Source organism: Neodiprion fabricii, chromosome 3 (genome assembly GCF_021155785.1).
Source record: "Neodiprion fabricii isolate iyNeoFabr1 chromosome 3, iyNeoFabr1.1, whole genome shotgun sequence".
NCBI classification, from domain to species: Eukaryota; Metazoa; Arthropoda; class Insecta; order Hymenoptera; family Diprionidae; genus Neodiprion; species Neodiprion fabricii.
In genome coordinates this window covers 27,274,530-27,287,328 of record NC_060241.1, presented here as the reverse complement: position 1 = coordinate 27,287,328, position 12,799 = coordinate 27,274,530, and the positions used below count along the sequence as shown (strand labels likewise).

The 12,799-nt window shown below is 43.9% G+C and overlaps 1 protein-coding gene across 2 annotated transcripts in view; it reads left to right on the top strand.

The window, feature by feature from the left end:
* Positions 1-12,799, top strand: part of LOC124179163 (cytadherence high molecular weight protein 2-like) — a 78,777-nt gene that overhangs the window by 40,940 nt on the left and 25,038 nt on the right. For both annotated transcript variants that reach the window (XR_006869970.1, XM_046563330.1), the window contains exon 5: positions 2,377-2,614. Coding sequence is in view for 1 of the 2 variants with exons in the window: in XM_046563330.1 (XP_046419286.1) it covers positions 2,377-2,614 (238 nt within the window). In the remaining variant the exon portion in view is untranslated. The remainder of the gene's footprint in view (positions 1-2,376; positions 2,615-12,799) is intronic.

Sequence of the window (12,799 nt, the reverse complement as noted above, 5' to 3'; positions counted from 1 at the left end):
CGGCGATATTTATCCCGTCTCATCCCCTATAAAAAAAGCGGTCCTGCCGCGGAGGCACGGGCTTTGTTTTACTTCCACCAGCTCTCCTCTCCTTCCCTGATAAATATTTCATTCGTATTATCGCACAGCCTTCTGCACGTTTCAGGTTAATGTTTCCAACGCGTTATACATACGTATATATGTATATAATGTATTATATACTCACGGTTTGATCAAACGCTCGAGCGCTTCGGGCGCGGGAAAGTTACTCTTCTGCATCGACCACGGTGAAATTTTACAACCGTTCGTGCAACCCTTTTACCGGCAATTCTAGCCAAAGCTAGGCTACTATATGTATATTTATACTGTATTGTAGTTAATTCGAACGGCGGGTATTCACGCAGCTTTGTAACCCTTGATAACAGTATCAGCATAGACATCCCAATAACGTAAAACGCCCTGCTTCCCCGTCGCTTCCCCTGATTAATCATCTCTTTGAACGCAGCACCCGAGACACTCAATTAACGCTAATGCTAATCAACATTAAAGCATCGTTAGTTGATCACTGACTCGGAATGGAGTCAATTTAACACTTTGTCCGCGACTCTAGCTGGTACGTTTCGATTTCAATTTCAAAAAATTTTCACCCAGAGACCGGCGCCGAAACAACGATCCCCTTTTCTCTTTATCTACACGCCCGCAGGAAAAAGTGATTTTGCGATAAAAATGAATTGAAACGAATGGTTATTCGTTCGACGGCGGGACGATGATGGGTTTTGCTTTGAACGAAACAAAATCGATCTTTGTACATAATCGTACCAATTTTTAATCACCCTTCTACGGTTTCGATTCAAATCACCGCTATCACTCTCTCTACCGGAGTTCATACATTTTGTATGGTATTTCTAATCTTTGTCATTCGTTCGTAATCGCTGCACAATGTATTTTCAATGCGGAAGGTGAAAGAAGGGCATGAAATTCAAGTTCCAGAATTATAAATTGCACAGCCAGAATCCCGATATTGGCACGAGAACATATCGGATCAGTATAGCAAAAATTATTCAAATTGTGACGCCATATGGCTTGACTGGTTCTCAAGGTGTTGAAGGGACGTTGAATTTCACCGCACCGATTCCCTCATATCGAACTCAAATATGGGTACATAGCACGCGCTACCGCCGATATTATTCCTCGCTTTTCTCATATTACTTTATTTGAATATCGCTCACGTGACTCTCGTTCTCGATACAATTGTCGGAAGAAACGTCGGGAAATTACATTACTTCACGGGTCGTTTGATACGCAGGTATAAAAAACTCCGATACACCTTACGAACGTTTCCACAACTTTGGATTAATCCGTCTCGATGCTTGCGGAGGCTGAAGAAAATTCTGAGCCTCAACTCTGGTGCGAGAAACGAGATCAAGACCAGTTTGTAATTGTAAACCAGTCGGCATAGCAATGAGGAACACATCTTAGTCTTCTTATCAGAAATTACTTTCACCTTTCACCTCGCGAGATACATTACCATACCTTGCGGAATTATTTTATGGGGTGGCTTGTAAAACAGCTGTTACCCACCTCCGGTGCTCGCTCTCTGCTCCCGAGAACATTTGGTATTTATAGGATGTGAACCCATTCAAAATACGTTGAGCACTTCACGCACTCGTGATACACACACGCAGAGAGAGAGAGAGAGAGAGAGAAACGAGGTGGACCAGGGGAATTGTTAATGCCCCTGTTGTATGTTCATTTTTTAAACAATGAAAATAAGATTTGATCCCCGTGAAAATCCGAGGATTTATATTCACCGCTGAAGTGTGAGCGTGTGGGTTGTTGTGTACGAAAAATTATGCATTCCAGAGAAGATTATTTAAATTCTAATTATTTGTCAAATTGGCGAATCAATTAAAACTTTTAATTATCCTTACGCGTTCGACGTATTAATCCGACGAGCGAAATTCAATAACAGAAAAAAAGCTTCTGCCTAAATCAGGCATACATAATTTTGGACACAATTAAAAAACACATCGTATCTTCCCGTCTCATTTTTCTCGGTATTAAAAATAATGAAGGATAGAGAGCGAGGGGCGGGGGGGGGGGGGGGGGGAGGACCGGTAGATATACATGTAAAAATAGAATAAGAAATGTAAAGTGTGCAATTTGGCGTAAAAGTTTGAGACCGCGCGGGAAAGTTGATTCGGTTTTAATAGAGCTTCACTTTTTTTCTTTTTTTTTTTCTCCTCAGCAACGTGGCTTTATTCAAATTCGCGTACTTCATATAATTGTCCAGGGCTACTCGCGCATACCATCAGGTATAATGAAGTTTTCATAACAAGATTTGCATATCCTCTGCACCGCCCGCTAATCTCCACTTTATATTTACTTATCCGACAGGTCGGTCAAGCCAACGTGAAGCAGCGCAAGTTCGACTCGAACTTCGATGGCCATCAGCATCTCGGCACGAGCCCCGGGCTTTTAGGGAGCGAGCTAAGCCTGGTCCTCAAACTGCTTCCGTCTCATTATGTCAACGGTCAATTGAACCTGCGATGCTTGGCTGAGATTCCGGCCGTATACACGTCGATGAGCGAAGTGCAGCTCGGCCCAGGACAGCGGGAGCCGATCCCCGAGAGAGGTAAACACACGATCCTTTATAATTAGCGCGTTACTCGCAACTCCGCGATTCTAACCCCCGTATAATTATTATTTGCGTTTCTTTTTCACCCTCTATACTTTTTAACGCTGAAGCGTCGCGACGACCGGCGTGTCACTGCAGCTATACTCGTTTCCAAAATGGCGGACCGTTCGGTGTAAAACATTGAATGGAACATGATATAATTATGACGACAGAATTTTTAATACGAGACTGGCATTTGTTCGTGTAATGTTTCTTGAGTATTTTTTTTTATTGCTATAAGAGTCAACGTTCGTTGGCTCATCCGTGGATTCTGTTCACCACAAAATTACTTGTGGAATGAATATTCTTACAGTATTCCTTTCTAGCGAAAGATAATTGTATTGATCAATGATTATCGGGCGTTTGATCATTTTTGCCGTTCAAATTGTAGGCCTGATCTTATTTTTAATTGTTCTTGGCCCGAAACATCACGACGACTATGAAAACCTCTGTTTCGCGTGACTGGTGAAATTTAGTCATTTCGCAGACGGGCAGAAAGATAATTGAAGTAATTGGAGCATTTTATCCGCTGATGAACGCAACGTGAATAAACGGCTGAGGTACTAGTAGCGGGTATAAACTTCTCGAAAACGAGAAAATCCGAACAGAAGCTGAAAAGTCATCGAGGGGTGAACTGATACGCGAATAAGCTCTTCGGTCGAGCATAATGTGCGACGTGAATGCCATGCAGATGCAGCGGCAGATCATAGATTCGGGTAGAAAAGGAAGCTGTAGCGTCGAGAGGAGAGGGATGAATTAGAGATAAAGATAAACTCTCTCCGTGGCAAAGACAGGCTCTGGCGCTAATTAACATTCAGAGTTTTTTATACGCGCACCCACTCAATTCCTCGCCTCCATCTCGGCCTACTGGTTCGTTTATTAACCCGCAGCCTGCAGGCCGTTTGACGTGGTGGTAGGGCTCGGAAGTATGCATACATAGGTACCCATATAATTTCCACACACGGCACGGGCACGTCAGTGTTGCATATATTGCGCAGAACGTGCCTCTGTGCGTCGCGTAAAACTCTATGTACACGGTTATAACTCATCAAAGGAACCCTTACATTGCTGATTTATGCGACAAATTAAAGCGGCAAGTGCGATGACCCGTCCCGGTGAATGCTATCCGCGTTATACAATATTATGCATATCGTATACGCGTATTGCCTTCTATGCCCGGCGAAATTTGCATTCTTTGTACGATTATGGAGGATGATATTGTGCGAGACAATTAATTCACATATGTTCACGCTGTGTCTGTGCTGTTCAATTTTAGGAATAGAACATGCAACGTAATAGTGCTAAATTAGTAATTTCTTTTTACTCGGTACCGTAAAACATGTGCTTGGTTACCATCAAAGTTTCTTCTTGTTTCAAGTGTGTTATAACAATAGAGTAGCATAATTAACAAACTGATGGAGAATACAGGAAACTTTTTTCAATACTCTGAAACTCATTTTTTTTTTTTTTAATAAAATTACCTGTCTTGCGAAATCAAGATTACAGTTAAAGAACGTAATTATATGTGCATGGTTCGTTTGACAAGTGACTTTGTCAACCGAAGTGAGCGAGTTGATATTTTCCCGAAGAAAACTGTTGTGCAATTTAAAGGAAGTTGAAATATTAGTTTAATATTTTATGAAATCGAATAGAATTCGATTTTACTCACGTGTTCTGTAAAAATAAGGAAATCATCCAGTTAAAGTTAAGATTTACGTTTTCATAACAGATGACATCTCGTTAATGATGCACGTGGTATTTCGAATACCACAATTGACAAAATATTTCTAACGACGCAAACTCGCGTGCGGTATTCCGATTTTTGACGTGATCGTATATATCTCTAAATATCGAAGTCCACTTATCTCAAACGCGAAAAAAGGCTCAACAGCCCCATTTTATACATAATTCTGAACAAAATCACTCCCAACACATTTTCATTCGACGCAGAATTAATCAAATTGCATGAATTCTACGAATTTACTATTTCGGTTTCGTATAATTCGTGCCATTTCATTATTTCTGCGTCAAATGAAAATTCGTTGGAGTGTTTTTCTTCAGAATCGTGTATAGCACGGGGCCGTTGAGTCCTCTTTCGCGTTTGAGATACGTAGACGTGGATATTGGAAGATATATAGGTCAGTGTCGAAATCGACCAGGGTACCTCCTTAAGTTAGTCGAGATTGAAAATTCAAATATATTCGCTTTCAACTCACGAGACAACGTCTGCCGATGCGTCCCTATGTACATACATAGGCGTGTACGTCGAATCGGAAATCGCCATTATTTGAAGATCCTTCTACTTGTTGGATCACGCCGAGGCTTGTACCTACAAAGCGTGACACGATTTCCATCGAATTCCTTGCGGGATATGCGAGTCATAAGCATGTGGCGCAAGCACAGACTCCAAGAGTCTGGACCGGTGAGTGTTTTGTTGACTGAGTGACGATGAGTTTTGAGGTAGTTCCTGCAGGCTGCAGCAGTCCTTGAACTACCCTTCCCTGCTGAGCTTCGGTGCAAAGTTCCCCCTATACACCGGGCGATAATCCAGGTTACTGGTTACCGAAGAGGGTGACGGTGAAAAGAGGTCGCTCCTTCCCATCAACAAAATCCTCGCCATCACGCACTCCAATTTAATTTGCTTTGCTCGCGGCGCAGCCATGCCGGTCCAGTAACCTTTTCAGCGTTTTCCGTGACCTTGCTGAAAAAGCCTGATCAGGGAAAAGCTCATTTCGCAATCCCCCCGTCGTCGTTACCTCGGCGTAATTCTTAATCTAGTTACGAGAGGCACAATTAGGATAATGCCCGCGACATGTTTCAAGTCGTTTCCACGCTCTCTCGAGGACTTGCTTCCGAGAACTCGAACTACTTGATGTGAGGATCGCAGACTCAAGCCGCGCACGATTCACCAGCTCTATCGCCTCGATCGCGTCTCCGAAATTACTCAAAGTCAACTCAACGAAGCTTCACTTAACCCTTCCATCCCTTTGACAAAGTCATCAGGTCATGCTTCCTACCGATCGATCGTCTTAATTACTTAATGTCGTGCTTGTCCAGCGAGGTTCAGTCTCCCAACACTAAAATAGACCTGACCTCTCAAGTTGATCACTTCCTTCAGGACATTAAAATGATCTACGCCGTTGCTTGGAAAAACTATTGAGGAGTGTCCTCGTTGTTATTTAATGTTACAGCTCTTTAATGATAATAGGACGCGGCGATTTAACGATGAAGGGAAATCACGGTACGCGATAAATTATTCTATAAGGTATTACGTATGGTATACGATTTTTTACGAGTGAAATTCATGCTCAGTATGACAGTCGTGCAGGTACGTTTAAGTTGTAAGATACATGTCATTACGTCAGTTTCAAATTATCGGAATTATATTTTAATCTAATTCCGCAAGTCTCTTTGACCTGAGAATACAAAAATATCATTTTATATTTCTGTACGGGGGGAGCAAGGCGCTTGTTATCGCCTTGTTGAAATTATTTCCGCGATTCTTTACTTCCCCAAAATTCCCATAATCCTGTACGTATAATGTATAATATATAACCGTAACAAGTATCATCTTGTAATACTTGAACGTGTTTATTTATACGCGAAATCTCGTGAAGGGGGCGCGTTGATTCCGATGAGTCATATTTACCTGGCCACCGTGGACCGTGTTTGAAGTACTATTTGATTATTTTCAGTACTAATCACATCGCTTGCCACAAGGATGGGAGCGAAGTTAGCCCCCGGCGGATGTTTAGCTCAGCCCAACTGCACCTTCGAAGTCTTATTCGAGGTCTTATTCATATTCAAACCAAGTTTACGTGATCTTTGAGTGAAATTGTGTCGCTCGGTGGGCGAGCAGGAAACGCGGGGGTCGCTGCAGCCACATACCATATAATCATTTGCATAGCAACTCTGGCGAAATTCCAATTTCCGGCAATTGCTGCAATTGCCGCGTACCTATAACGTGCTGCATAGACCGACGTATTATAAGTTTTACACGCATCGCACATTGTAGGCATACGGCGTGTGTGCAGTCCTAGGTGATTGTCTTATAAATTAACCGATCCTAACTCAAGTTTTACGAAAATCAATGGCATCGAGACGCCGTCACGTCTCAACTTTGCGGGATTTCATCGTACCGCGAGCATTGCGTCTCAAAGAAGATGTCGACTGCGTGCTGCAGGATCCTCGAGATTCCCGCATTCGAGTCAAAGTTGGAATGCCCTGCATCTGCGTTTTCATACGTTCCCCGCGTTCTCTACACTTTCGAAATGAGAGTGTTGCCGGGTTGAATTGAATCCCAGGTGAAACATGCTCCTCAAAGAAACGCCATCCGTGGTCCCCGTAGCGTGTCGCACGGTTTATACATATATTGTAGAAAGCTTTCGGAAGGACCTGAGCGCGGCTGCTTGTAAGGATCAATTTCGTTTCTTCCCTTTGAACTAATAAAGTAATTAGAACTTGCGCATTAACGCAAACGTACACCGCAAGCTCAGCCGCGTCTCTTCGGTTTGCGTGTAGTCCGGGTCGCGGGCCCTGAAGCCGAGACGCCGCATCCTTCTCTCATTCTCTCTCCCTCTCACCCTCCCTCTTTCGCAAATTGAGCAGAGTAACCTGTCTGGCGAATCCCGGCTAATTGCGTCTTATTCAATAAACACGCGAGCCGGGCCGCGACCATTTAATTGGAAATTCGATTACACGTCAGAAAGTTTAAACAGTCCGTTGGTATCATGTCGTTGTGCGGTTTCTAAGTTGGCTCGTGTTATTCGCGGTTAGCAAGGCATTAACGCATTAATGCTTCTCGCGGCCGGCGCCAATTCCGTTTAGTGCAAGCCCTGCTACGCCGGCCATGCCCTTTACCTACGGCCAGGCACGCCTATCGCTAAAGGTAATTTAACATGCATTAGCCAGCCTTCGGCAAGATTTGCGAGCGCATCGCCTATATCTATAGTCGAGGACCGTACGGAGAATATGGTTGCACTTATACGTTAACGCCTCGTTCCCGCGACCGCAACCTCTGTACCATCTAATCTGCATGTAAACCTATCCGATGTGCTTGCGGGGCTAAACTTTGATTATTGATCTGTTGCAGTTACTTCGGAAAATGGTTGTCCCGCCGTCGCGACGACGTCACTCACGGCACTCTGCCTCGGGCTTCTTCATCCGCTGCTGAGATAGTCGCTGTAGATTTATAATCGTCGCCTATGCCGCAGCCAGTGCGGCAATTGCCAACGCCGTTGCGTCGGTGAAGCGAAACCGCAGTAACTAGTCAGAGCGAGGGGCGGTTAAGGTGGGGGGGGGGGGATATATATTGTTGAACGATATAAATTTATGTGGTTTTTTATATTGGTTTATATATATTTAAAGGGTTAAGAGGATATGTGCGATTCGCGTATCAGAAATTTGAAATTTTTGTATGTTCCATTTGTTATTATTGTTAATATATGGCAGGTATTGAGTCTCGGTTATTGCGTGACGCGGCGCTACGTACAGCGTATTACGTGTTTTGTTCGCGGCGTAACGCAGCGCACGCGGTACGGCGAGTCGGGTATTTCGAGCGTAAGGTTCAGGGAGGATCAGGTGATGAAGTCAAAGGGAATTCAGCCTCGAAGGATCGTGGTATAATCAGCGATTTCCATGGCAAGGAAATTTTACCGCCCAACAATTTCGCTCAAAGTACGAAAGGGTCTCCGGGGAAGACGATCACGCGAATTGCGACAAAGGTAAATCCGTCGGCAATTAGAATATCCCGCGAACATCGGTTTAATTTGAGAATTAAGTGAAATCGCCAAAAGACGTTGCATGTTATTACACATATATGGGTATAATAGGTATGTAGGAAGTTTTCTCGGTGCCAACGGTCAAAAAAAGTATTTCACATTCTAATCGAATGATCCCTAAAGAACCAGACAAATAAATTTTTCTCTCTCAACAAACCTGACGACGACTCGTCGTTCACTTTGACTTTCTTTGCCTCCCGATGTGTTTTCCTAACTTTTGGCACTGGTGCCGGTTTCACGTAACTGAATTTTTGCGGAGAGGCCCTCCCATTAGGACCGAAACGGCAATTCATACGTTATTTCTTTTCTTGACCGTTGATACCGAGAAAATTTCCTACATACATTTTACACCGTCGAGAAAAATCTCAATTTTCAACACCTAGAGTAGGAAAAAAAAAAATAAAAAATTTCACCATCGTGCCAGACAGAGCTTGCTCGTCGAACCGACAGCATTAATATGGCCGCCGCGTTAAATCGTGACTTTTTATTCGCCACATCGGACACGTAAATCTGCAGGCGTGACAACGCGGCGCCGCGGAGGTAATAATGGTAATGAATATGATAATGGTAGCCGAGGTTGAGGAAGATTGAGGCAACCGTCAAACGAGTTACCAAGGTATTATACCTACGTATAAACCTACGCCGTGTATGAAACCGATACGGTACGAAACGTTACCTTCGAGCGGCAGGAAGTCTGCTCGTACGTACACCGGGATGTACGACTCGCGCTCAAGTTCGTGCTGCTGTTCCTGCAAGGAGTTACATGTAAACAACTATCGCTAAGAGTACCTAAAGCGCATCCGCACGTTACACCCACCCGCAAACTGGAAGCACCTGCACACCCGGAGCAGCAACAGAATGCACCGCGGTTGGAGTTGAGGGCAACTCGGGTTACCCCCGGTGTGCGTTGCGGTACCGCGGAAATCCGACGCCGCGGCATGATCCGCACAAGAAACTTGACGTCAGCCACGCAATTAGCCGACGACGCAGTGCACTTTGCGCCAGGGTGTCGAGTTATCTTCGGTGTATCGCGCGAGCTCTCTGCGTCGGCGCTGCACCGTTAAGGAAGGTAAAACGGAGTCGTTTTGTATGCGAATACCAGCCGAAGCTGATTTAGGAATACCCGATGGCAACTCCCTACCGGCATGTTTAAATCAAGTGGCGTACCGCGGTGTGCAACTACGCGGACTCGTGACTTCCGCTCGGAATTGCGCGTATCTACCTACCTGCAGGTATCCTCCGCGCTATCCACCTGCCTCCACTTCGCCTCGCGCTGGAACGGTCGAATCTATCGTCCCGGGGCAGAGGGGCGAGTGCTCCAACCCCCCGTTATAGATATACCTAACTAGCTGTTTACCGCGATACGATCGCGGTAAGTCTACTGTGAATTTGTCGATTGAACCTTGTGCTCGAAATACCTTATCGGTATGTAGGATTTAAAGGGTATATTATTGCTCGTAGTTAAGTAACGTATATTATACATACAGGGCATCGATATAAATATGTATACATATATAATCCGTGTATTATATACATATATAAATGCGGGACTTGTCGCGCCGTTGAATATGTCTATATTATATACACACTTATTAACGAATTTTTATTAAAACACGAAACACAAAATCACTGTAATAAGGGTTAGTTTCATTCGTCACACGTCGATATAATATATTATACAATATATATATACATATGAACATGTATATTTAAATATGTAAGAGCGTATATGTATACCGATATCTGTATATTTATACGCTTAACCTGCTAAACGCATGTATTTGTATACATGCATGAAGGTATGCGTGTGTGTGTATATATATATATACATACATAGGTATACGTGTAGAGAGAGAACAGTGTAAGGCCCTCTTGCTCACATGGTTAAAGCTAACACTACCACGATTGTCGTACGTAGTTTTTAGTAGCTGTAAGATATAGGTTATTACCGATACACGCATGCTTCCCTGTCAATATTATTAAACCTTAACCGGTAAGTTTAGTTAATCCCGTTAACGAATATATTATGTACATACGGTATATGGATTAATGTATAGGAGAACTAGATTGCTGTTAATGAGCCACTGAAGAACGCAGAGTCCGAAGCGCTTCAATCTCTTCCGCTCTGCATTGATTGAATATTTTCTTAAGTCACAGACGTGATTTAACCCGTTGAGTATCAATCGGGAAAAATATCCGATTCTAATCGTTTTCGACGTTTATTTCACCTTTTTTAATTTTCCTGCTTTTACCATTTCCGTTGATAAAACGATCCGTTCATCGAAACGGTTAGACACGAATAGATTACATGCATAATACAAACGCAATTTTTGATGATGTCATATAAATGATATTTCAAATACGTTTACGCTCTAGTAACATTCAAACAATCAAAATTTTCAACAAATCAACATTTCGAAATGATATATTTATGTATAATAATTTACGACAAGTTGAAATCGGCTTACAAATTAGCTTACTTGATTATGCGAGGAAAGATCAACAGTTTCGATGAGTTTCTGAAAATTGTGAAACTGATCGGTTGATCGGGCACGAATGGAGAATAAATAAATGACAAGATTGATATCGGAATAATATTTATTTTAAAAAAGTACGGTACAATATAATATAATATGTAAAGCACTTCAAAATGTATGTTAAAAACGACACAATGTTCGGAAAAGTGTGATTTCTCTGCTGGAGAAAAAAACACGCACACGCATACGATTCCGTGGTCCATCCGTAAAGAGTTGAAAAATATCGATTAGGCGGTGTGTAACGAAAGCTGAAATACAGTAAATGACCGTTTGCATCCGGTCGAACGGCGACTCCATTGGGACGTGGGTGACAGCAGCTAACCGTGTGAAAAGCAAATTGACATCGCAAACGTACGCCTGTGTAATATGTAAATCGGCGGTGCATCAAATTGATTTCCAATTGAAACTGTCACTAAGGCGGAGCTCGAACGAGCCGTAATTTTTGACACTCGCGATCAGCTCGAGCCAGCCTGCCACAGGCAACGGATCCATCGATAACAACTGCAAACTGGCCCTATAACGAGGGTGCGGCTGCAATAATGGCTGCAGCAACGTGCAGCAGTATTTTCACCGCGAGAATGAAGAGCCACTTGAATCGCCGACGTCATCACGGTGGCCATATTTTTCGCTCAGTTCGAAGCTCGAGGAAAGGAAGTGGAAAGAGGTAACGCCGGCACGTGGCTCATGATTAACGATTGGAGAATACCGAACTGAAATGATTCGGTAGAATAATAAGTAAGGCGCCGAAGAAACTCGCGGCGAGAGGAGAAGCGAAAGAGAGTCGAGGTGGAGGAGGAGAGGGAAAGAATTTCATTGTATAACAATTGGGTCAACGATATACCATCGAGAGCATAATGGGACGCGATGAATGAACGGGTGTAGAGTTTTATTTTTCAACGTCATTCGTCATGGATAATACTCGTCGGATTCTGTTGCTCCTGGACAGGATTAAGTGCCGTATACCTCTTACTCTTTGCTTCTGCTGCTGCTGCTGATTCTCCTCCTCCTTATCCAGCTGCTGCAGGATCTCGGCTAATGGGTTAGATTATTCAGCAAATTTTCAGCCGCCGTCTGACCTATGATTCGAACTGACAGCTCGCGCGAAAAACGTGCGTCAATGTTCTTTACAATAACTTCATGTCGTACCGTAAGCTCCGCGACTCTTCGTCGACGTTGGCTAACAATAATCGGGCAGGCTCTAAATTCGGTCCATACAGGGTGGCTCGGCGAAGATCGAGCTCTCAGATGCGTCTCGCCTGATTTAATTCTCTCATGGTGACAAACTGCACCTGTATCGTGTACGAGAAAGTTCCATTACTCGAGTGATGGGACGTGCGGGTGACATATTAGCAATTTTCTACAGTACTGCAGTAGACGTATATGTGTTTGCGTGCATGTGTCTGTGAAAGAGCCCACGCTCTAAGCATAATACACGTAATTATATAACTTGATTGATATCACGCTCTAGTTACAATGCCGCTGCTGCCGCTGTAGCCGCTGTAGCGGTGCGGCGGTAAACTTGTTCAACGAATTTCACGCGCAAACAATTACGCACGGATTGACAAGCAAGAGGAGCAGAAACTTTCGGGGGTGGGGATTGATTCGAGCGACGGCGTTAGGTGCGATATAAAGTCCAGCCGAATCCACGATTTCAACAGTTCCGTGAGTACCTGACTGCAATGCCGGGATTCCGAGATTGAATCGGGACATGTCCGCGGTTTGAAGAAGCCGTTGGTCAGGAAACAATGCCGGTCACGCATACTCAACGGATCGCACGCGGCACGGGCACAGGTACATTACCCAGCTGCCACCCTTTCGCCACCGCG